The sequence below is a fragment of the Bufo gargarizans genome, chromosome 9 (assembly GCF_014858855.1).
Source record: "Bufo gargarizans isolate SCDJY-AF-19 chromosome 9, ASM1485885v1, whole genome shotgun sequence".
NCBI classification, from domain to species: Eukaryota; Metazoa; Chordata; class Amphibia; order Anura; family Bufonidae; genus Bufo; species Bufo gargarizans.
In genome coordinates this window covers 171,620,367-171,646,672 of record NC_058088.1, presented here as the reverse complement: position 1 = coordinate 171,646,672, position 26,306 = coordinate 171,620,367, and the positions used below count along the sequence as shown (strand labels likewise).

The window sequence follows — 26,306 nt, the reverse complement described above, 5'->3', positions numbered from 1 at the left end:
ACAATGTCACCAACAAATCTTATATAAATGGTCAACTAAACCAAGAGTCTGAAAATGAATACACAGTATGGCCATCATGTACATGGTTTGGTTGGATGAAAATGGGTTTCTACAACCAGAAGATGCTGCTAACCAGCTCAATTAGATGCTGGTTATCTCCTGAACTTAATTTTCCAGAAAGTCTCATAATACTTTCCAAAAGGTTATTACCTGCATTTTGAACCAGGACTGCCTGATTTTAAACCCTGTATCAGATATATTAATTTATGTATATCTGATATGAAGTAAGTTCAGGGGTGCAGTCGTAACAGTTGCACTTGGGCCCTAGTGCCTAAGTGGGCCTTGCAACATAACATACCACATGGTAGGTGAGGAAACCTGTTCTAGATTTTGTATTAGGGCCAAGACAGGTTAAACCTTTTGGAAGATTCAACATTTCTTCAGATTACAGCTATTTCTCCCAACCTAGACACTTCTCGTAGATGCTTATATCCCATTAAAACAAAGGATCGGGCATAATACATTTAGTTCCCCAACATTATCTATGAGGGAGCGTTGAAATGAGAAGGATAGTTCCCTGGTCTCATTGACGCTTACCCATTCGGGCACCTTATGAGTTTGCATTAGATTTAGTAGGCATCCGCTTTGTTAGGGCCTCGATGTCTATATATGTTCCCCTTCGTTCTCACAATGCACCTTATTGACTGAGACTATGTTTTTCTTCGCAGCGCCTGCCAGCTTCCTCTGTGTATTTTGTTTTATTCTGTCTTTCCTTGTCCTTAGGATAACCTTGTGCTTCATAGGAAAGCAAACACCATTTCCTATGCCAATCCTTCAACTCTCTGTCATGATCCTCGGATCTGTAGAATGGAATACATTTGTGATCTTCCAGTCGAAGGTCTATGCTGGTCAGCATACAAATGACCATTCCTTTAGCTCTTCTTTAGTTTTCGTGTTAAAAAATATATGCTTTCTTTAAAAGAGTTGTCTATTTTTGAAAACCCATTTCAATTACCTTCAGGGCAGTCACTTGTTTACAACTTCCATGAATTACCTGGAAAAGAAAACATCTATGTTGAGGATCTGTCTCTGGAGGACCTATCATGTCCATACATTACAAGAACACTCCATTGAGTTGAATGAGCACAATGTAATACTTCATTTACCCTGTGGGGGCACTGTAGGAGAATGGAACACCTGTTGCCAGTTTTCCCAGCAGATTACAGCTGATCACTGGGGAGGCATTAGAAGTAGGACAACCTGTGATCAGCTGATTTTTTGGAAACCCTTCCAACAGAAGACCATTAAAAAAACAGGTCACCCCTTGAAACTTAAATATGAGTAGCTAAAAAACTGTCAAAACATCTTTCACTATATTTTAGTTATAGACCATCAATAATTCACTCACTAAAAACATTTTTTGCCTAGTAACCCGATTTACCAACTTTGCAGTTTGTAAATTCAAGACAAATAGGCCCCCCTTCTGGGAACGCTCCAAATCAGTCAGGACTGCTTATTTGCAGGTGGGGTTTATATAATAGGCTCCACCCTCTTGGGAATGCCCCAAATCCATCAGGACTGCCCATTTGTGGGTGGGGTTTACATAAGCCACGTTTCATTTTTGGCTGTGCCAACTGGAATGTGCAACGACTGTCTGAAAATTAAGGACAGTCCCTGCAAATTCAGGACTGTTGGTAACTACGCAATATATTATATCTCATCTATGCGAAAACTGAATGGCAACTAAGATGGCAGCCAAAGTAAATATACTTAGTCAGAAATGAAAAATTAGTAGATCAGACTCCTGTAGTCAAAATTTGTCTTCCAGGACTCTTGGAAAGCAGAGTGACAACCCCTGTGGCAGATGTAACGGTGTCACCCAACTTTCCTAGTTACAGTCACCCCTAAAAATCAGCTGAATATTTACTTTACCAGCTTGATAGAAAAGGACAACCCATCGGCATATATCGAAAGTGATTTTTTTTTAAGGCGGAAATTTATTTTAAGGTGGACCCCATAAAAATATTCATAAGGACATGAACCCATTCAATTTTTTATGTATAAAAGAGGCTTTATGATTGTAAACAGGAATAATAAGGAACGAGCTTGCGAAGAGATGTTGGGACTGGCAAATTAGCCGCTGATTGGCAAGAAAAGCCGCGTAAATACCCAGCATTAATGTTCTCCCTCCAGGAGTCCGATTGCTTTCCACTACAAACTCATCAGCGCTGTAAATTATTAATACTCAAAAGGAAGAGGGGAGCCGTCTCCGAGCGCCGTCTCCTCCCTCTGTCATTGTTACATTTTTATGGCCGAAATGACATTTAACAGAAGGCTTAGGACAGGTTTAATATATGCCCCGTTGGGGACAATTGCTACCAGCAGATGCTTTTGTCCCCCGCTGCGGCGTCGAGAGTTAATGGGGACAGTTCTTTAGTGGATTTTCATTGAACTGTCCACACATAAAGAGGAAGAAAAAAAAAAAATGACATATTTAATAGGTTAAGGGGTCAAGCCCACGTTAGGGCAGACCAGTCCGACATGTTTAATGGGTCAGGAACACGAATGGGCCAAATTGACCCGACTAATAACGCCAATGATTAATGGGCTAATAGGTCAGCTCCACTAGAAACACACTGATGCGTTAAAAAAAAAACTGTTCCTAATGATGGGACATGTTCCTTGGGTTAAGGGTCAGTTCCACCGGGAGCCACATTTATTAATGGCGTTGGCAGGCACATTTGCCTATAGCTACGGCGACGGAAGGCAAAATTAGCCGGGATGCGTGTTTTCCACAGAATACACATTTTTTGGGTAAAAGCACCGCAGGGATTTCGGATCTTGCTATACCTTCCCTCAATGCGTAAAGTTGAAAGAGTTGGCGGCCGCGCAAGTTTAACCCTTTTATTGCCTCTCCTTTTGTCCCTAAACCCTAATCCGTTGCTTATTTTTTCCGGCTAAGACTCAGCGGGATTTTTTTTTTCTTTTTTTTTCTTTTTTTTTAAGTGCATACCAAGGCATGACTCAATGCTATAGCAACCTTAAAAAATATTTCGAGGGTGGGGGGGGGGGAGGATTAGAGATGTGGGGGTCCGGTCCCCTCTGTGTTGTGTATTCACACTGCTGTTTACTATCAAACAAGAGCAAGGAATTCAAATGGCTTTCAGTGACACGGGAGCTCGGGGGATTAAATCCAGGGAAAAAAAGGTTTAATCTCACTTAGCAACCTTCCACACACAGTGTGTGCGAATTAGACGCCTTGGTTACGACGGCGGCAGCGTGCAGCAATGCAGGGCCGTGCGGAGAGGTGGGGAAAGTATCTGGTATTAGTGCAGTTTTAATACTTTACGTTTTTTGTACTTCCAGGTAAGAGCTCATGCACACAAACGTATTTGTTTGTTCCGCATCCGATCCGCATTTTTATGCTGATCGGATGCAGACCCATTCCCTTCAGTGGGGCCGCAAAAGATGCGGACAGTACACGACGTATGTCCGCAAAAAATTGAACATGTTCTATTCCTGTCTATATTACAGACAAGGATAGAACAGTTTCTATTATGGGCCGGAGGATCCGTTCCGCAAAATGGAGAATGCACACAGCCGCTGTTCATGTTTTGCGGATCCGTGATTTTGTGGACCGCAAAAAATGGCTACGGCCATGTGCATAGGCCCTAAGGCCGGGTTCACATAACCGTTTCGTTTTCTGACGGATTCGAAGAATGAAAAAAAAAAAGGATCCTTTATTTTGAGCATCCGTTATGTTTTTTGCATCTGCCTGAGATACAAAAGGGAAAAAAAATACTTATCCCTATCTAAAATAACGGAAATGGCTAAAACAGATGCAAATTGAGCATAACTGAGCATAACGGATGCTCAAAATAAAGGATCCGTTTTTTGTTTGTTTGTTTTCAGTTCTAATGACGGCTCAGTAGAATGAAAAACGAATGTGAGCCTGGCCTAACCGGACCAAAAGCAATTGTGCCCGTAGTGAGTTACTATAGGTTTTTGTGGCGGTTTTTTATACGGTTAAAGCCAGAAGTGGATCCGGAATTATATCTTTCAATCCTCCGTTTCTGGCTTTTGCCATATGCACACGGCACTGTAGTTTATGTGGATTTTCATGCAGTTTTCGCTGCCTTTCTGCACCAGATCAGTTTGACTTACTTGCAGATTTGGTTATGGAATTTGCAGAGTTGCCCCAGATCAAAAATCCGCAAAAATGGTCAATTTAGGCGCCGAAAATTTCCACACAGTGTACGTGAGATTTAGAAAATTTCATCTACCAAGCTGGTACTGTATCACGCTGCAGATTTTCTGCTTAGGTAGAGGATACGCAGCGTAAGGGCTCTTTCAGACGTCTCCACGGACCGCTGATGTATTAATTGACTTTAATGTGTGTATTCACACATCAGTGGTTTTCTACGGACCGTAGGGGACACCACGGATACCTAGTTGATATCCACGGTGCAAGATTCCTGAATGGCAAGTCTACCTAAGGTCCCATGCACACGACCGTATCCTTTTTGCGGTCCGTACGTTGCTCATCTGTAAAATACAGATGCGGTCCGTGTTGCAAATGCATTTTTTTGTGGGAGGTTTATCAAAACTGGTGTAAAGGAAAACTGGCCTAGTTGCCCATAGCAACCAATCAGATTCCACCTTACATTTTTCACAGCTCCTTTGGAAAATGAAAGGTGGAATCTGATTGGTTACTATGGGCAACTGAGTCTTAGGCCTTAGACCGCATTCACACAGTCAGGGGAAAATTTATCAAAACTGGCTTAGTTGCCCATAGCAACCAATTAAAATCCACCTTTCATTTTCCAAAGAAGCTCTGAAAAATGAAAGGTGGAATCTGATTGGTTGCTAGGAGCAACTCAGCCAGTTTACCTTTGCACTAGTTTCGATCTCCCCCTCAGGCCTAGTTCACACTTCAGTGATTTCCATCAGTGATTTTTAAACCAAAACCTGGAATGGAGCCTTGATAGATAAGGTAGAATGGAAAGATCTACTCTTGTTCTGTGTTTTTGACCGCACCTGGTTTGGGCTGAAAATCACTAATTGAAATCACTGACCAAACACTGAAGTGTGAACTAGGCCTCACAGTGTTTAATCAGTAATTTCCATCAGCGATTCTGAGTCAATTTCAGGTGTGGGTCCAAAAGAAAGAATATATGCAAAATCCTTCCATTGTACCGTATCTCTGTGTAGCCTCTATTCCTGGTTTTGGCTCACAATCAGGCCTCCTGCACACGACCGTGTCTGTTTTGCGGTCTTCACATCGCGAATCCGCAAAATACGGATGCGGTCTGTATGCATCCTGCAAATTTCACAGGCCTTTTGTAAAAAAAAAGCCTATTCTTGTCTGTATGCAGTTTTTTTTTGTGTGGACTCATAGATATAAATGGGCCCAATATTACGATCGTGGGCATGAGGCCTCACTGGTGGAAATCACTGATCAAACACTGAGGCCTAGTTCACACGACCGTATGGCTTTTATTGTTTTTTGCGGTCCATTTTTCACGGATCCGTTGTTCCATTTTTGAGTTCCGTTGTGTTTCCGCTTCCTTTCCGTTTTTCCGTATGCCATGTACAGTATACAGTAATTACATAGAAAAAAATTGGGCTGGCCATAACATTTTCAATAGATGGTTCAGAAAAAACGGAACGGAAACGGAAGACATACGGATGCATTTCAGTATGTGTTCCGTTTTTTTGGCGGACCCATTGACTTGAATGGAGCCACGTGATTTACGGCCAAATATAGGACAAGCTCTATCTTTCAACGGAACGGAAAAACGAAAATACGGAAACGGAATGCACACATTCCGTTTTTTTTGCGGAACCATTGAAATGAATGGTTCCATATACGGACCGTATACGGAACACAAAAAAACGGCCTGTACACTCGCAAAAAAAACGTTCGTGTGAACTAGGCCTGACAGTGTAAAAGCGGCCTTAGGCTACATGCACACGACAGTGAAAAAAAGTCAGTTAAAAAACAGATAAAGTGTCCATTTTAAATGGACGTTTTTTTTGCTGATGCCCTTCTAAGGGCTCATGTACACGACTGTATGTATTTTGCGGTCTGCAAAACACGGATCCGCAAAAAATAAGGATGGCGTCCGCTTTCAGAACGGAACAGCTGGCTCTTAACAGAACAGTCCTATCCTTGTCCCTAATGCGGACAATAATAGGACATGTTTTATTGCTTTGTGGAACGGTGTACGGAAACGGAATGCACATGGAGTAACTTGTCTTTTTTGCGGACCCATTGAAATGAATGGTTCCTAATACGGTCTGCAGAACAAAATCAGACCCATTCAATTGTATGGGGGCAGTCGGTCAGTGAAACAAACGGAAAAGATAGAACATGTTCTATTTTTTTACGTCTGTTATTCGCTGGGTGTAAAAAAAACAGCTGTGTGAATAACCCCATAAACTACCATTGGTTTTAAAACGGACGTGTAATGGATGTCTTGTGCATGTAGCCTAAGGGTCTATTCACACGTCCACGTCCATTCTGCAAATTGCGGAACGGGTGCAGACCCATTCATTCTTTATGGGGCAGGAATGGATGCATCCGCATTTCCGGAGCGTGCCCCCGATCTTCCGGTCCACGGCTCCGGAAAAAGTAGAACATGTCCTATTCTTGTCTGCAATTGCAGACAAGAATAGGCAGAATGGGGGTGCCGGCCGAGTGTATTGCGGATCAGCAATTTGCGGATCCGCAATACACTACGGACGTGTGAATGGACCCTTAGAGTATGTTCACATGTTGCTGTTGTACAAATTTTTCACGTGATTTTGGGGTTTCAGTAGGCCGTAATAGTGGCCATAATAGTTTTCACCCAGCTTTCCCTGAAACTGAGAAATCCAATGAATGGGCAAATAGTTGGCAATATCTTGATATCTCAATATCTCTGATCTAGAATGACTCATCTGATGCAGACCCGGAGCGTACCGTCTATCCCAGCTTCCGAGAAACGGGATGCTGAGAATCTCCTGTCTCTATGGTTGCCAAAGTAGAGAAACCCAGGAACGTTGACGGGATACTTTGGCATCGCCAGGGCTCCATTAAACAGGGAGGATAAGTAGGAGAGAAGAGGCAAAGTGGGAGTGAAAGGCCGAGAAGTGCTCTGCAAACAGCGGCATGTGATAAGACGCTTTATCTGCATCTGTGTTTGGGATAAGGATCAGAAGCACCTGTACACACACGGCTAACATGAGATCCCTGGGGTCACCAGCGCCTCATTCAGGGCTGTGTGTGCCAGCTCTATTATTGGCCCTCCGAAGATCCTGTGTTCACTATGTCACCTTATTTGTACAACATTTTATCCCCTCTTAGCTCCCGGCGTCGCCATTCCCACTCCGGTATATATAAGGATATGCCAACGGATCAATGCTCCACGTCCTAACAGAGCCAGCTCTGTCCAGTATAAGGCCTCTGGGTTTCTATAGTCAGGAGAGGCGGCCCCCGAAGCTTCTGGGCCCCAGATCTAATTCTGTAACGGGGTCACCTGCTGTACCCCCTATAGCTATGCCCCTGCCCTGCCTTCTTCTCATAGAACTAACTCAATATTTCAGTAGTTTGATTCAAAGGGGTTATCCAGAAATTAATAATAAAGACCGATCCTTTCCAAACGCAGCGCCGTACATCATATAGTGGCTGTGCTTGGTATTGCAACTCAGCCCCATTGACTTGAATAGGGCCGAGCTGCAACTAGGCCATGTGACCGATGTACGTGACGTCTCATGGCCTAGGAAGAGCGCCGGCTGATTGGCAGTGGTTCTGGGTGTCATCCGTTCACTGCTATACATTGCTCAGCTATTTCCGGCAGTCACAAAGCAGCGAATGGAGCGGTGGACACACTTGCCCGTTTTGCTCTCTTGCCCGTTTTCACTCTGACTGTGCAGGGACACCGACCTCCAACTAGTAATGCCCAGTTGTACATTTAGTCGTAAACTTGCAGCAGGAATAATAGAGGGACAGAACAACATACAGCTATAAGAATAGATGCTCTTGGATTGTTATTACATGGGGAATGCAAATAGCTAGTAAAACAGACATGTCAGGATAGGTGACGGGACATTGGAGGCAGGCATGCAGATATGAACCTACATTGACTTATGTGTGGTGTGAACAGTGACATAATCGGAAGCTTGCCTGGTGACCTAATGCCTTAGGTAGTGTTTGTAAGCAGAATACTAGTCGTAAACTATACAAAAGGATCGGGCATGTTGAAATCCGACAACCTGATTCTTATGTTCCCAACTTCAGCCGTCAAGGTAACGTTGGGTCGCCCCCTTTACATTAGATGGTGCGCTACTCCTGCTAAAAATCTCCAGGTTTGGCCAAAATTAATGTAAAGTGTATGTCCCTCTTTACGGTACATCACATGTGGAAAATTCGTTGCTAAAAATAAAAATTTAGACCCATTCATGTGAAAAGGGTTTTGAGGGCAATTACATGGATTTCTGAAGAACCCATTTAGATGACTTGGACAGCCACAGTAATCCTTGTAACAAATCAGACAAGTGTGAACTCACCCTAAGGCTTTACATGCCCATAGAGTCCCTGCAGCTTCACTGTATTTTGAGCATGAGGCTTTTATCCTAAAACGGAGATGATATCATCACTTTGATAAGAGGTCTGCAACATTGAACCAGAAAAATGGCTTTACCGGACCAAGCTGGCCAGTAGACATCATTATCTAACCTATTGTCTAGAGATTACTTCTTCGTATTGATTTTCACTTTACTTATTACATAAGACCATGACAATTCGCAGGAATTACTGGTTGGGGGTCATAGGTGGTGGAGATCCTCAAAGGTAGACACATTTTTATTTACTATTTGCCCAGTGCTAACAACTAATTATTCCTGCCAATACTATGATGTAACAAAGTTCTCCCACACTCAGGAGCCACATGGACCTCATGACTCCCTGTTTTGTAGCTCAGTCCTTAGTTATAAATGATTTATAGTCCATCAAACAGTGCCAATATGAACGGTAATGTAAAAGTCTAATTTCCCACTCAAACATATATCTGTAAGTATTTGGAAATTTATGAATTTTTGTTTCTCCATACTTAGTATATCACGCCTCCATTTTTTAGTTCAATATGGCTCTCAACCATCACTCAAAGTTGAAGCTATCTCTCAAGGTACAAATGGTTGGAGACTTCTGATGTAGGGCAACAATAATGATGGGGTCTCCATATCGAAGCCATCTCTCAAGGTACAAAAGGATGGAGACATGATGTAGGGCAATGACAATGATGAGGTCTTCATACTGAAGTCACTCCTCAAGGTACAAAAGGTTAAAGACTTCTGATGTAGGGCAACAACAATGATGGAGTCTCCATATTGAAGCCATCTCTCAAGGTACAAAAGGATGGAGACTTTAGATGTTGGGCAATGACAATGATGGGGTCTCCATATTGAAGTCTCTACTCAAGGTACAAAAGGTTGGAGACTTCTGATATAGGGCAACAACAATGATGGGGTCTCCATATTGAAGCTATGTCTCAAGGTACAAAAAGTTGGAGACTTCTGATGTAGGGCAACGACATTGATGGGGCCTCCATATGGCTCTGTTTCTTATAAGACCAGTAGGTTGCATCTTGAGGTCACTGCATCTTTATAAAACCCAACCAGCATAGCTGAATGCATACATATATATATATATATATATATATATATTCAATTTCTACATGCACAGTACCCAAAAAGTCAGTGAAGCAGACCCTCAAAGTATTTTACAGCCCATTGGGTCCACCATGCAATCTACAAGCCCACACACATTAGTCTACTGTTGGCCGAATCCATGTTTTTCAGCAGGAAACTACTGCTGACTGTCTAAGGCCTCGTTCACACTTCAGTGTTTGGTCAGTGATTTCCCTCAGTGATTTGTGAACAAAAAAACAAAAGTGAAGCCTACACAGAGATAAGGTATAATGGAAAGATCTGCACCTGTTTTGTGGTTTTGACCCGCACCTGGTTTTGGCTCACAAATCACTGATAGAAATCACTGATCAAACACTGAAGTATGAACAAGGCCTAATGTGTATTGTGGGTTACTGACACTCCCAGACAGATATTGTCGGAGAAGAGAAGGATCAGGCGCGTTGAATTTCTACACCCAATCCTTTTTTTTTTTCCTGGAAGATAAAAGGTGATTTTCTCCTCTCTCTCCATAGACAACATATACATTCTCGGCCAAGCTAAGTGTCCATGTGGGAGTTAGAAAAGATAGCTGTGTCCACCAGAAGAGCTGAGTTTGGTCAACAGCTATCGAAGATGTTTAAGTACCTTTAGCTGCCATGGTGAAAGATCTCTAATATATTCCTTGATATTTCTGGTCAATCAATAGTCACTGGAATATTCATCATTAAGTTTTAGGATTTATTCAAGCTACACCAAAAAAATTCAAAAATGTACAAGCTTCTGGCCATACAAATCCTTCTTTACCTTCAGAAGAACATTGTGCTGTTTTTCTATAAGTTCTAATTGTTAAGCAGAAGCGTAATTGCAGTTAAAGCTCTTTCCTTCTCCGGCAGCTGTTTCATGCCTATTCTGAGAATATTACACATGAAGTCTTTAGGGTGTCGTTGTGCACCGATACGAAGCGGAGCAGGGGGCAGGAGAGAGCTGTTAGGAACAACAGCGCGCAAGACTTTTGGAAATGAAAAATCGTTTTAATTCGAAAGCTTGGAGCAATAACGAGAGGGGTCCTCGTAAATTTCTCAGCCTTGTGATAGATATCGGTCATAAAGGAGAATCCACAGGAAGTATTTTATTAGTCAGGGAGGAGGGACGGATATCACTTGTTCTCTTTACGGCTTTGAATGTGCTTATCAGATAGAAGAGGATTTTAACTCATTCTATTCTAGAAAGAGTTAACGTCGGGCCTACTAACTGTTGATAACCCTTTACAAATAACGGTTATATACAATTTCTCAGTTACACCAGAAAGGGACTAGAGGAGTCGACAGGACTATTGAAGGCAATAAATAAGGATGTAGTAGGAGTCCTAGCACGTCTGACGTTATAAAATGGAATATGGACGAGATGCGTGGTTTATGTAGCTTCTTTTTATCAACGTTAAAGAGGCAAAACCTCTCCAAGAAATCACCCGCAATGGCTGAAACCTAGAAATTCATAAAGATGACTGTTGTCATGATTCGCCCCCAACCCAAACCAAAACGGGTTACGTTGATTTCAGAAGAACAGTATGAAGACACTGTTGTGCAGTCTTCTTGTCTTTTCTTCCTATTCAGCTCGTTCTTGAAAAGCGGCCAATGTCAAGATTGCTAGATTGTCAAATGTCCCAACATCACCTTTCATTGGCACCATGCTGGAGAGAGGTTCTCTGATCCTGAAGATGTTTGATATTTCTAAAATGTAGAAGTTCTCCATAGATCCCCATACACAGTCTGATTCTCAGCCTGACAAACACATTAAGCTGAAATATCTAGACTTTTTTCATATAGCATCACCCCTCAACAGTATTATTATCCAAAATGTTGAGGATCCTCAACAACAGGGTTCTCTCTGAACTTCTAGACATAGCTTGTGAATATTGTCTATCTGAAGAAGGGCATAGGGGGGGACCACGGGGTATCTGCCCCAAGTCCAGGGTTTTGGGTACCACTTTGAATCTTTGTACAGATCATCACAGCTTCAATCTAACGGTGGCCATACACATGAGATTAAAGTTTTCATAACCCAACATCACCCCTCCCAACAGTAATCATGCAAAATGCTGATGCTCCACAGAAACAGCGGTGTATTTTTTCTGCTGCAGCTGAGGGGATGAGCCCCTTAATGTTTTGTGCACGTGTCCTGGTGCTCCGACCTGGATACGCTGGACCCCAGGCATTGTCGCCTGAAGCAGAAAAAGGGGAAAAGTTAACTTCGGGATGAAGAATAAATTGAGTCCAGACCTTGTGATGAAGTTGAAAAGCAGCTTTGCTTTTCAACTTCAATAGACTTTGTCTTGGTCCCAGCAGGCTTTAGCATGAACAAAACTGTGGCAGGCAAACTGCTCTCTGCTAGATCTGTTGCTCTGTGGCTCTGCTGTACTAACAGACTTAAATAGAATCTTTGCTTCTTCTTTAGTCTGTACTTCACTTTGTAGTCTGGTCTGACTCTAGATTTGTCCAGGGAAATCTCATCCTGGCTTCTGAGGCTTTAGGCTATGGCCTCTATGTCCAGCAGAACTGAAGGTGCTCTAGCTGGCTTGCTTTGCTTAGCTGGGGCACGTCCAGCAGGGACATGCACCTGCTGCACACCCTTCCCCTATCTGGGGGTGTACTAGACTGACCTCTAACTAACTAGTCCCCTTGCCTCCTTAGAGGGAGAGTTAGAATGGAAAGGAGGGTTCCATTCTTTCTAACTGTAGCTCTGCCATGCTTGCTGCCACCTACTGGTGAACCAGGTACTTTACAATTGAACATAAACAGTTACAAAATAGGAATGAACAGTGTTTGGACCTGAAATAAATACACATGATGACATGAGGTTAACCAGTAAAGACAGTAGCGGGGTGCAAAGGTGGTAATGCCACTCTGGGGCGTTACACTATACAGATACATTTTAATGAACAGCTCATTGGCTATACTAAATTTTTAATTACAGATCCAGGTGCTGGTTTGAACTGCAGAATATTTTTCGTGAGACAACCCCTTTAACTTCCAATTAGTCTTTCCATATTCCATTGCCATATTCTCCGCAAGCGGAGTCCTGGTATAGCGCCCTATCTAGTACTGTGTCTCCTCTTGCTCTGAAAACTTCCTGTTGGGGTTAGGTCTATAGTTAAAGCTTCTTGAAGCATGCTTAATGCGTGCATCATAGTCCCGTTCTCTGGCCTTATAATAAAAGGCGTAGTAAAACAATTAAACATGTTTGTGGATACACAGAAGGAAATGAAGGGTTGGAGAGAGACAGCGGAGCGGCAGAAGGAGAGATATTGGAAGAGTAAACATGGAAATGAAATTGCTAAGGAAAAGAGAAGGACCAAATTTAACGCTAGATGTGAGCTGCATAGATAAAGAATTAGGCATTCATTAAACAGATGGTGGAGAGTGTCCCAGCGAGTGTATACTCCTCATGAATCATCCGACGATTATATGTAAATAATAGCACACCTACATCATGTGCCTATATGTCCAATCAATGTCTGAGTCATATGATGTAGGTGAGCTGTTATTTATATAGTACTATCCCGGGGATGAAGATGAAGATACAGAATGGAGATAGATAGATACAGAGATAGATAGATACAGAGATAGATAGATATGAAATAGATAGATAGCTAGATAGATAGTTGATAGATGGACAGAGAGATAGATAGATAGTTTATATAGCAACAACATTGTCACAAGCAGAGCATTATTTCTGCAGTCTATTATACTCTACATTTCCTCACAGTCTCCTTTGGTTAATTCAAAGCAATAGACCAGAGATTGGAGGAGTTATCTGGGACTTTAACATTAATGGCCTAACCTTAGGACAGGCCATTAATGTTTGATCAGTGGGTGATCAGAACCTTACTCTTTGCCTTATTTGCATAAGAATGAAATGTAACATTTCCCAGAATTAAGATTTTCTGAAGAAAGTTATGTTTATGCTTAAAGGTCTCAGACATTGATGCATGTCCAACCTCTTTTCCTGCTCCTCTCCAGAACGGTTCTCTCGAGGTGAAGGAGAGCATGCTACTCATGTGCAGAGTGCTCTCCATTCATCACTATGAGAGTCTCCAAAATAGCCGAATGAGTCACGACTAGTTAACAGCTTGGCTGTTTTTTCACCGATACTGGTGAATGGAGAGTGCACTGTGCAAGCCCAGCCACTACTCCTTTCACCACTATGGGACCTCCTAAAATAGTTGAGCTGGTGCTCACCTATTTTTGGAATTCCCCTAATGGTGAATGGAGAGTGGTTACGCATGTGTAGCTGCTCTTCATTTACCTTGAGACCCCTGTTCTGGAGATAGGAGCAGGTTTCAGAGGTGGGACCATCTATTTGACATATCTTAGTGATACACCATCAATGTCTGATGGGCCAACCTCTTTAAGGCACTTAGACGTACATGATAGTATACTTTCTTTGAAACTGATTCTGGAGGTGACAGAGTCCCTTTGATGTTATGTTTAGCCATTTTATACAAAGATGCATCTCTTGTTGCTTTAGCGCTGCCAGAGAAAACTAGATGTCCAGCTCTAAAAAAGTTGCAAAAACTGTTTCCTAAATTCACTATTATTCATGTATCTCTTTCAGGCTTTTTGCAGCAAAATGCAGCGGCTGCATGGAGAAGATTGCTCCGACAGAATTTGTCATGCGTGCCCTGGAGTGTGTGTATCACCTGAGCTGCTTCTGCTGCTGTGTGTGTGAACGACAGCTGAGGAAGGGAGATGAGTTTGTACTGAAGGAGGGACAGCTTTTATGTAAAAGTGACTATGAAAAGGAAAAGGACCTTCTAAGTTCTGGGAGTCCAGATGAGTCAGATTCTGGTGAGTTAGCATTCATGATCTTGGGACTTGTAGGGGTACACCAGAAAAGCATAAATATGGGGTTAAACTAAAAGAACACTAAGTGGTCTATAAATGTTATATGATGAGATGATGGAGCATTGAGTCAACGGTGGGTCTGGAAAGGTAGAGTCTTGTTTATTTGAAACCCTTCATAGATGCGGCATATTGCCCATCTGTATTGAAAATCTGAGCTAACTTTTTGGAGACACTCCATATTACAATAAGTTGTCATGACCATAGCACAGAACTGAACACGAATGTTCCAGAATGGGGGGGCATATATTTGACATTGTCCCAAATCTATTGTCTAAAATCATCTATATCTTTAGGACCCTCGAAAATTCATAGGTTGCCTTATGGGATCGAAACCTATTACCAATAAAATTTAAAGGGAACCTGTCACCTGATTTGGGGCCAGTAAACCACAGGCATGCTGTTAGGCAGCTGCGGTTCAGGTTCAGGAAGCCAAGGAGAGTGCATCTTACTTCACAAAGTATGCATTGCATATTGGGCATATGTGCAGTAAGGTGAGAACAGGGGCGTAGCTGTAGGGGGTGCAGAGGTAGCAGTCGCTACTGGGCCCAGGAGCCTGAGGGGGCCCAAAGACTCTTGTGCCGCATAAGAAGACACCAGTATTATAGAACGTACATGCTGGTCAAGTTCCACCTCTGGCTGGGTGGAAGGAGTTAGGTCAAGAAGTTGGCATGAAGGGGGTTTGCCGTTTCAATTTTTGCCTTAGGAAGCACGAAGGCTAGTACTCCCCTGCCCCTGGCCATAAAGCACTAAGGTAAGTGGGGCCCAAGCTGAACTCTTGCACCAGGGCCCATGAGCTTTTAGCAACGCCCCTGATGTGGTGTGTTGTCCTCAGGCTTGATGCCGCTGAGAAAGAGTCCCGGACTCTTCTTTTAGATAATTTTGAAATGTATTTCCTGTATTTTGTGGAGATGGATGGTTTGCTTTAGGCAGTTTTGAGGCCATAAACCCTAGCTGCACAAGGGCATGCCGTTAGTTTAGTGACTCTAAACCAGGTGACAGGGTCCCTTCAAGGCAAAAAATGAACCTCAATATTGGTTCTAATCTTGGAAACTAAACTGTAAACTGTCCCTTAAAGGGAAAGAGTATCGAATTTTGGAACTACAGAAAAATACTTTGTAAATGTACCTTATATGACTGTGTATGTTACTATGAGCCTGCTTTTTTGTTTTACTTTTGTATATTTTCTTATTGTATTGTATTTGCTTTACGCTATGTTCTATGGGTTACTCTGCAGCAGAATGCCATGCCTCTGTGTACGGTATACAGTATGCGCCTAAGTGATATATCACTGTACGCTCTCACTCACAGCATGACATTATATATCTCTGCAGGTTCTTATAACTCTAGCGTTTTATTTTATAGCTTTGCATATTACATTATTGCTGCTCAAGTCATTATATCACTGCGTGTTATTACGCTGCTGTTCAAGGTATTTTATGGGTTTGCCACATTTTCACACAGATGTCTGGTGGTCCAGCATGTAAGAGTCTGTCTATGTGATATATATGGCGGTGTAAAATGAAGCCAGTGATTCTCTGAGGACTCATTCATAGAAATGACTTAAAGTTTTAAAAAAAGGAAAAACAGAGTAGATACAAAATTTGCAAGAATTTGTAGAGTTCTTTGTCTATTGTCTTTTACTCCTTTTTCATTTTCTTCTGCTTCTTGTTATTTTACTTCTCTTCTTCTTCGCCACCTCCTCCTTCTCGTAATTTTCCTTGTGCTTCTCCATCTCTTCCTACTTCATATTATTTACATCTCTTCCCCTTCTTATTTTCTTCTTCTTTCCCTCATTCTTCATTTTCCTTCTTTTTTCCTCTCCTCCAACTTATTTGTCTTCATTTTCTTCTCATTCTCCTCCTTCTTCTTATACCTCGTCATCTTTATCTTTATCTCCATCTCCTCCATTGACTCTATTTTCACTTCACTTTCACTTCTCTTTTTTCATGTTTTTCTTCACATTCTCCATCTTCTTCTTCCTCTTCCTCCTTCATCTTCTTATCTGTCTTTTTTCTCCTCCTATTTCACCTCAAACACCTCCGCTTCATTTTTTTTTTACATCCTCCATCTTCTTCCTCCTTCATCTTCTTATCTTTTTTCTACTCCTATTTCACCTCCAACACCTCAGCTTTCTCCTGTTTAACCCCTTGTTATGTGTATTTGCTTCCTCAGCCTACTGTATTTTCACACCATAATGTACCAGTGAAAATGAGTGCAATTTGATGCTTTGGCTCAATGTAAATTGTTCAAACCTACTGTTGTTGCTGAAATGTGAAATAACCAGATGTAACCCCTTGCTTATATTTTTATATATTGCCTTTAATGTATATTACAGTGAAGAGTGATGATGAAGATGGTGACGTAAAGCCAGCAAAATGTCATGGAAGTCAGGGAAAAGGCAGTGATGATGGTAAAGACCCAAGGAGGCCTAAGCGACCACGGACAATCCTCACAACGCAGCAGAGAAGGGCATTTAAAGCATCATTTGAGGTGTCTTCAAAGCCTTGTCGAAAGGTATGACCCTTATTTTTTTATGGAAACATTGCAGGTTGTGTAACAGTTGCTTCAATAGTTTGTTTGTAGAAGCAACATTTTGTTAACATGTACCTCCAGTTATAAACAAGTTTTAGGAAATGAATAGTATAGGTGAATATAAGAAACTTTGTAGTATATCTTATTAAAGGATGATGCTTCCTACTGGGTTCTTTCCTCCTCTTTCCTTTCACTCAGTCTCTTATCTCAATTAGCTACCATCTCCATCTACAGCCTCACACAAAAAAGTCAATGGAGAGAGGAGGAGGGATAAGGAGGCTGCTGTCAGCTACTAATTGATTTATTACCTTACTCTGATGACTGCTAGAGACTTGTCCTACTAGAGATAGTAGAGTCAAAAGTGCTAAGTGTACTAGATCTAAGAAACTGCAGTTTGTGTGCCTCTCATCCCCTCCCCTCTCTCCAAGGACATCAATATTAAAAGCAGGAAAGAGCAAAGTAGCCTGACAAAACCAGATATACACATTTTTCTTTAACAAGATATATTATAACGTTTTTTATATTCACTTGTACTATTTATTTATGGAAAGTTGTTTTATAAGTGGAGGTACAATTTAAAGCCTGATCTCATATCTCATTGTATGAAACTGAAGAACCAATATACAGAAAGAAGTAGAAAAAAAGACAAGGTTCTCAAGAGAAGAAAAACTACCGCCATTTATGTTGTTATATTATTGACTGTAATATATATCCTTATGAACATGCATATCTGTTATTATACTGTATAGGATGATAACTGATGACATTGAATATAACCAATTGCTCTTAATTCTACACAGGTGAGGGAAACGTTAGCAGCAGAAACAGGACTTAGTGTGAGAGTGGTCCAGGTGTGGTTTCAGAACCAAAGAGCAAAGGTATGTTATATATATATATATATATATATATATACACAGTATATATCACTACTGTACTTATTTCTTTCCATGTATAACCCATATTTCCTGGTTTTATTTAACAGATGAAGAAATTAGCACGAAGACACCAACAGCAGCAAGAGCAACAAAATTCTCAAAGACTTGGTCAAGGTAACTAGCATAACTGTTTATCATAGTTCTCCCTCTGACACTTTTCCGTAGTAGTTTATGTAAAGGACCTGTATATCTTTTATTCATATCTTGACTCTGCGATGAGAACTACTAAACCTTCTTCATTCTTAAGCCATCTGGTTATTGGATCTATAATGAGCTGGCTTAAATGACCTTTTCTCAGTGATGTCACTACTTTTTGTTAATAATAGCTAGGCACATTTTAATTTATACTGCTTACTAGTGTGCTGTTAAAAATGTAAACTTTTGTATGCCTTTTTCACTCTTGGTTTTTATCTTTAAACATAGTTCATCCATATGATTAATATACGCAAATTGATAGCTCCCAAATGTATTATCAATTACCTACCTCATTAGATTACTAGACTGAGTACTATCGTGTCCCAATATGGACCTCCAAGGGTCCTCCTCAGCCCCATTATTTCACCTTGGTGTGTAATGAACCCTAAAAATAAAAAAATCTGTGCCTTTTTTACTATTGGCTTTTACCTTTAACCATAGTTCATCCGCATGATTAATGTGGGCAAATTGTTTGCTCCCAAATGTATTATCACTTAATTAGATTGCCAGACTTTAAGTACTATCATGTCCCAATAGGGACCGCCAAGGGTCCTCCTCAACCCCATTTTTGGGTGTGTAATAAGTCCTAAAAATTAAAAATCTTCTGTGCCTTTTTTACTCTTGGCTTTACCTTTAACCATAGTTCATCCGCATGATTAATGTGGGCAAATTGTTTGCTCCCAAATGTACTATTACTTAATTAGATTGCCAGACTTTAAGTACTATCATGTCCCAATAGGGACCGCCAAGGGTCCTCCTCAACCCCATTTTTGGGTGTGTAATAAGTCCTAAAAATTTAAAATCTTCTGTGCCTTTTTTACTCTTGGCTTTACCTTTAACCATAGTTTATCTGCATGATTAATGTAGGCAAATTGTTGACTCCCAAATGTATTATCACTTACTTAATTAGATTACTAGACTTTAAGTACTATCGTGTCCCAATAGGGACCGTCGAGGGTCCTCCTAAACCCAGTTTTTTCATCTGGATGTGTAATGAACCCTGAACTTATTTAATTTTTTTTAGCCATTGTATATTTTTTAATAGGTTTCAGAGTGAGTTGGGTTAATATATTGTGATTGCATTAATTTAAGCATGGGGTACATGAAGATTCCCATTTTGCACTTTTTGTTAATAACCCCCCCTCTAATCCTAAACCGATGTTTGAAAGTAAAAAGACAGTTTTTTAATAGATCCCACTAAATCCTGATAGATCCCATTGGCATATGATAGGTTTCCTCAGGTGTCCTATCGATAAGAATAGGTTTCTGACTATGCTAGTCTTGTCAAAAATACCTAAACCCCGACAGGAAGAGTGAAACAGTAGCTTGAGCATCTACAATTCTGAAAATCCCCCAAGATTACCAGTAAAAAAGAAAGAAAATTTAGTAATATTTTAAACCTACTGTATCAATTCGTCTCAAATGCTGAATATCATATACTGCCAAAAACCTTAGCCATAACCAAAACCATAATAAAAGTTTAAGAAATCTCTCCAATATGTAAAGCTGTCTAAAAATAACATCAATATAATTTGACTCCTATCCAAAATAAAAATGTTTCCCAAACTTTATCCATCCGAACCTTAAACTTAATCCCACTCCTTTGTAAAGCCTTAATTCTAGTTTAAACCTTTCTAAATCTCCAAACCAAGTGTTCTGTGTATCCTAAACTGCATGAGGAACTCTATCCAAAGGAGGAGAATCGGCAGCAATAATAGCCGGGAACAGTCTCACTTACCTTGCCTTGAAGCTGTGTGTCTGAAATAGTGCTTCAGCCTGTGAGCCTACTACACATCACAACCTCTTTTATCTAGCAATACAATATCTTTTGCCCTTTCTTTTCAACTTGTTATTGAATTTTTTAAAATTTCCATCCTGTCAAAGAGAAGGGATTGTCAAGAGATTGGAAAAAAGTATCAGATTTTTTTTTTTATTCTCAGAAATCAGGCCCACTCTGACTGATATGGCTATGTCTGATATTGCAACTCAGTCCCATTTACTTGAATGCGGCTACATTCACACATTTTTCAACCATTTTTGCATCCATTTTCTGGTGATCTGGACATTTTAATGGCCGTTTTGCACTCGCTTTTAATGGTCATTAAAATCCATTGTTTTCATTGGCTTTTTTGCTTTTAAAAAAGTGCAATATGCACAATACCCACCCTAGTGGCCCCCAGCATTATTAATGTCCCCTATAGTGGCCCCAAGCAGTAATACTGTCCCCCATAGTGGCCCCCTGCAGTAATAATGTCCCCCATAGTGGCCTCCAGCAGTAATAATATCCCCCATAGTGGCTCTCAGCAGTAATAATATCCCCCATAGTGGCTCTCAGCAGTAATAATATCCCCATAATGGCTCTGAGCACTAATAATATACCCCATAGTGTCCCCCAACGTTTAAAATGTCCCCCATAGTGGCCCCCAGCAGTAGTAATATCCCCCATCAGTAATAATGTCCACCATAGTGGTCCGCAGCAGTAATAATGTCCCCCATAATGGCCCCCAGCAGTAATAATGTACCCCATAGTGTCCCCCCAACATTTAAAATGTTCCCCCCTAGTGGAGCCCAGCAGTAATAATGTCCCCCATAGTGTCTTCCATCAGTAATAATGTCCCCCATAGTGGTCACCAGCAGTAATAATGTCCCCCATAGTGTCTCCCAATGTTTAAAATGTCCCCCATAGTGGCCCCTAGCAGTAAAAATGTCCCCCGTAGTGGCCCCCAGCAGTAATAATGTCCCCCATAGTGGCCCCTAGCAGTAATAATGTCCTCCATAGTGGCCCCCAGTAACTATAATGACCCCCATAGTGGCCCCAAGCAGTAATAATGTTTACGCTCCCAGTGTGATGGCGCCTTTATGCACTGTCATCATGCTGGGAGCGCAGGACCTTCTGCATCAGGACAGGTCTGCGAGTACAAGTGTACCAGTTTTTAACTGCAATTTTATGGGTGTACTCCTATTTAAGCAGCCTTTACAAATGTTCCCATTGATTTCAATAAGGTGCGTCTGGCCTTGATGGCCATGCAAATAGTCCCATTGACTTCAATTCAAACAGCCATATGACGGCCATTACAAAAACTGGTGTGAATGTAGCCTTACAATACTAATAACATTCAGACTTCTTTTTTTTTTTGCAATCTTTGACAACCCCTTTAATCTCAGTAGATATTCGCACTTAAGAAAATGGGTACCTATGTCTATGTAGCAGCTAGCATTTACCAAAACAAATGATAAGACAGATAACAAAGCTTTGCAGGACTGAGTGCATTAATTTGGCTCCTTGTCACCCGTCAGAGGTCATGTCCAGCCGCATGGAAGGGATGATGACCTCATACGCCCCACTGGCCCCCCCACAGCAACAGATCGTCACGATGGATCAGAACAGCTACAGCACAGACCCCTTCCAGCAAGGACTCACCCCTCCTCAAATGCCAGGTGACCACATGAATCCTTATGGTAAGCTGCGTGCACCTTGTACACCTGACACTGAGTTGCACCAAGTATAGAATGTCATGATAACCCCTGTATAATCCCATTGGAAGGAGAATATTTCAGTATCTTTGCCTGTGTAAATATTATTGCAATTTTAATGGAAATGTCCAATTTAATCTGGTCATATTATTCACCAAATTATATTCGTCATCGTATGAATCGGTTTGTCACTTCAACCAGATTTCTTCACCTGAAGAAATTGATCGACAGGGCCGGACATCTCACCTGACCCTGACAATCTTCCGTCTTCTCCGAGTAGAGACCCAAGCGTGGCGGCTCTACTTCTGCTTCGGGACAAATGACTGTTTATGCACCACTATCTGGAAGTGTAGTGTTGCATGAACAGTCACTGCCCCTAAAGAGGAAGCAGAGCCTATTCGCTTGTGCTGCTACTTGAAGATGCACTTGGCGGTTGGGTAAGATATCAGCATGAACAGCCCTCAGAGGTGAGGAGCTCTTGTTGATGAGATGAACCGATTCTCTCATTCCTATTTTGCATTGTTTTGCTCCCTTCTGTTGGGCAAAAACAGTACAACATTCGGATGGGAGGTTTTGGAATTGGGGATTCAAGTAAAGTTGCCAATACACCTTCTGTAGCTGTCGGCAAAATTAGAGAGAGAGAAGTAAGTCACTGCTGGAGACCAGATTTGGGCATGTCAAATTCAACATGCCCGATCCTTCTTTCTATCAACAGCATATGCCACTGGAAAGTCTGGACACCTCCTAAGACACATCAGATAGTTGGTTGATCCCACCAAAATCGGTTGGTTCAGTCAACGTTAATCTAATGTGTATGGGCACCTTTAGAGTTCTTGAACACTAGCCTTATGAGCTTATCTAATATAAATAGTTGCATCAAACAAAACCAAAAACACTTAAAGAGAAACTTTTTATTTAGAATGGAGGTGCCAACCATAAAAGTTTCACCTACGTAATCTGTGTCGATCAGGAGTTCTATGAGTGTCTTCATGAAGCCTAGAAGCACTCAGATTCTGACCAGGACTCAGTACAGAGATATCTCACAGTTATCCCTGCAAGTTTCTGGGCAATGGGTTTTTTCTTATGCGGTCATGATTGACAACCACAGCCTGGGGTGCAGGCAAACAGCAGAAGACACCCATGAGTCTCTTGGACCATGTAGGTGAGGTGAGCTCCTCCACTGAAGACTAGAGCTAAATTTTTATATACTGCTCCAGGAGTATGAACCACACTCAGACACACAGTCAAGGCAAGTAGTGCTTAAATGAGAGGTCTAGTTTGTGCTTAAATTCCATATACATCTTCACTACCAGCCATTAATGAACCTCCATAGCAGTGACTATGATGGGTGAAGGCTTAGATTATATGGTTGATGGTTGTTTTGGTTGATGTGTTGGTGGGTTAATTGCACAAAGTTTTTTTTTTTCCCCCATGCATAGTCTGGTTCTTTCAATATGACCCACCAGGCCATTATTACTAAGAAAGATATAAGAGAGTTAAAAGGTCCCACCAATGAGAAAAGATGGCATTCTACAAAATTTTTCTTAAAAAAACTAATTAGTAATTTTTTTTGGGCACCTGTAGGCCTGTAGAATTTTTGGAATGGGGCACTCAAGTCCACCATCCTTCCAAACTACTGGGTTAGACTATGGTGAAAAGGAGATTGTTAGAGCAATGGTCAAGCAGTCTCAGTGGCTATTTTGCCCTAGCATATCCCTTTAAGTAATGCTTTGTTTGACAAGGAATAGTAGAATCTAAAAGGGGTTGTATGGCTGGAAAAAAATTCAAAAACAGATTTGATTAAAAAGGCAAAAAGAAACCTTACCGATCCCTTGATGCTCTCGACCCAACACTTCCTGGGTCCTCTGCCAGTGTCTACTTCTTGGTCTTTCTCGACTCAGGTAGTGTGACAGATCAGCCAATCACTGGCCACAGCAGTGACCCTCCTCAGCCAGTGATTGCCTTAGAGGTCTTCTGTGTTGAGGAGGACCATGAAATTAAGACAAAAGGTAAACCAGGAAGCATTGGAATGGGAGCAGTGGGGGATTAGTAAAGTAAATATTCCTTTTTTTATATTTCTTTTTTTTTACTTATTTAAGCCATTCTGCAACTTTTTTTAAAAAAAAATCTGGCTGAACACCCCCTTTTAACAGCAAAATACAAGCTACTAATAACAACAACCAAAGCATAATATCATATTTTATTTTTAAGTCACATTTTTTATTCTTGTAGCATTCTCCGAGGTTGGTACCCTGTGCCGAATTCCATTATTGCGCCTCATATTACTTGTGTTCTATCATGCATTTTTAGTTTGTATGAATTTTTTTTGTGTTTTTGCATACTAATAATAAAGGCTATCTATTTTTCTACCAGGTAATGACACCATATTTCACGATATCGACAGTGATACCTCGTTAACAAGTCTCAGTGACTGCTTCCTGGCTTCCTCAGAAGTCAATTCAATGCAAGCCAGAGTGGGAAACCCTATTGACCGACTGTATTCCATGCAGAGTTCCTACTTTGCATCATGAGGGCTTCCGACACTTTGTTCCCTACAAAAACAATAAAAAACGGACCCTTAGAGACTATCGACAGCCATATCTGTGCAGTTCTCCTCCCCGAACCCCTCTGAGCTGAGCTGTGAGCAAAAGTTCAGAACATACCAAGCGATTGGATGACCTCAAGGCCCGGAAAACTTTGGAAAAAAAGCATGAGCAGCGACCTCAATTTTTTTTCCATTTAAGATGAACGATAATTGTAAAAAATAAAATGGAAGAATACAGTATTTGTATAGAATTGTGTACAAAATAGATTTTTTTTTTCCCCTCTAGAGTATCGGAAAACCGAAGCCACTGATAAAAGGTTTCCCTTGTCTTCTCTGAAACTGCATGAGTGTCACCGTGATGTGGAATTATCAAATTTGAACTGTGACAAGTTATTGTAAATGTGACGTTTTAAACTATTTTATTATTATTTTTTCTTTCTAAATTTTGATTTGATTTTCTCCATAGACAAGAAGGGTAGTTTTTAGCCATTATATCATACGAGCTGGACGATGATTTCTCAGAGTCATTGCCGTCAGGGGAAGGACTGCATGTTTTTCTGGAGAGAAATCCCATTTTTTATTTTTTTTTATTTTAAATTAATGGTCTTATGTTCCTTTAAGGTGCTTTAAAGATGAAAAAAGGATAAAAAAAAATGAAAAGAAAAAAAAAACAACCTAATTTAATAAAACTTACAACAGTAAAGAATTCTGTCATTTTATAAATGGTCAACTCAAAAATGTTACTTCTTAATTTTCTAAAGGTAAACTACTGATAAATTTCCTAGAATTCCGGATTTGCTTTACCTTAAAGGTCATGCACATGGCAAAGCATGGATCTAAAAAAAATACAGATGATGTCCGTGTGCATTCCGTGTTTTGTGGAACAGTTGGCCCCTAAGGCCCCTTTCACACGGGCGAGAATTCCATGCGGGTACAATGCGTGAGGTGAACGCATTGCACCCGGACTGAATCCGGACCCATTCACTTCAATGGGGCTGTTCAGATGAGCAGTGATTTTCACGCATCACTTGTGCGTTGCGTGAAAATCGCAGCATGTTCTATATTCTGCGTTTTTCACGCAACGCAGGCCCCATGAAATGAACGGGTTTGCGTGAAAATCGCAAGCATCCTCAAGCAAGTGCGGATGCGGTGCGATTTTCACGCATTGGTTGCTAGGAGATGATAGGGATGAGCAACCCCGGACCCCATTAAAGTGTATTCACTGTATTTTTTTCCCTAATTTCATGGTTATAAATGAAAATATTAGCATTCTTAATACAGAATGCTTACTAAAATGTGGCTTTAGGGGTTAAAAAAATAAATAAAATGAACTCACCTCATCCTGTTGTTCGAAAAGCCGGCTTCATCTTCTTTCTTCTTCTTTCAGGACCTGCCAGGATTTCTATCTTCATTCAGCAGGACCTGCGCTGACGCCACCGCGCTCACCACGTGGTGAGTGCGATGACGTCAGCGCAGGTCCTGCTGAATAAAGATAGAAATCCTGGCAGGTCCTGAAAGAAGAAGAAAGAAGATGAAGCCGACTGCGCGAACAACAGGATGAGGTGAGTTAATTTTATTTTTATTTATTTTTAACCCCTAAAGCCACATTTTAGTAAGCATTCTGTATTAAGAATGCTATTATTTTCCATTACAACCATGTTATAATGGAAAATAATAAAGTATACAGAACACCGAACCCAAACCTGAACTTCAGTGAAGAAGTCCGGGTTCGGATCTGGGTACAACGTTCAGTTTTTTATCACGCGCGTGCAAAAACTGAACATCGGAACGCAATCGCAGTCAAAACTGACTGCAATTGCGTACCTACTCGCACGATTTTCCCTGATCGCAGACACAACGCATCCGGACCTAATCCGGACACGCTCCTCTGCAAGGGGCCTAATAGAACAGTCCTATCCTTGTCAGTAATGCAGACAATAATAGGACATGTCCTATTTTTTGGCGGAGCGGACATTTTTTCTGGACCCACTAAAATCAATGGTTCTGCATACGGTGTGAGAAAAAAAAAAAAACGGACGCGGGAAGAAAATA

The 26,306-nt window shown here is 41.2% G+C and overlaps 1 protein-coding gene across 4 annotated transcripts in view; it reads left to right on the top strand.

Annotated features, from left to right (window-relative positions):
* The window catches only part of LMX1B (LIM homeobox transcription factor 1 beta), a 132,403-nt gene extending 107,483 nt beyond the window's left edge, over nt 1-24,920 (top strand). Inside the window, exons 3-8 of one of the 4 annotated variants that reach the window (XM_044306504.1) lie at nt 14,284-14,516; nt 16,909-17,087; nt 17,906-17,983; nt 18,088-18,154; nt 21,533-21,673; nt 24,083-24,920. In XM_044306504.1, coding sequence (XP_044162439.1) covers nt 14,284-14,516; nt 16,909-17,087; nt 17,906-17,983; nt 18,088-18,154; nt 21,533-21,673; nt 24,083-24,240 — 856 coding nt within the window. In that variant the 3' untranslated portion in view covers nt 24,241-24,920. Of the gene's footprint in view, nt 1-14,283; nt 14,517-16,908; nt 17,088-17,905; nt 17,984-18,087; nt 18,155-21,532; nt 21,695-22,628; nt 22,758-24,082 lie in introns of those variants that run through there. The other 3 variants (XM_044306503.1, XM_044306505.1, XM_044306506.1) reach the window with 3 other exon arrangements.
* Nucleotides 24,921-26,306: the final 1,386 nt, after the last annotated feature.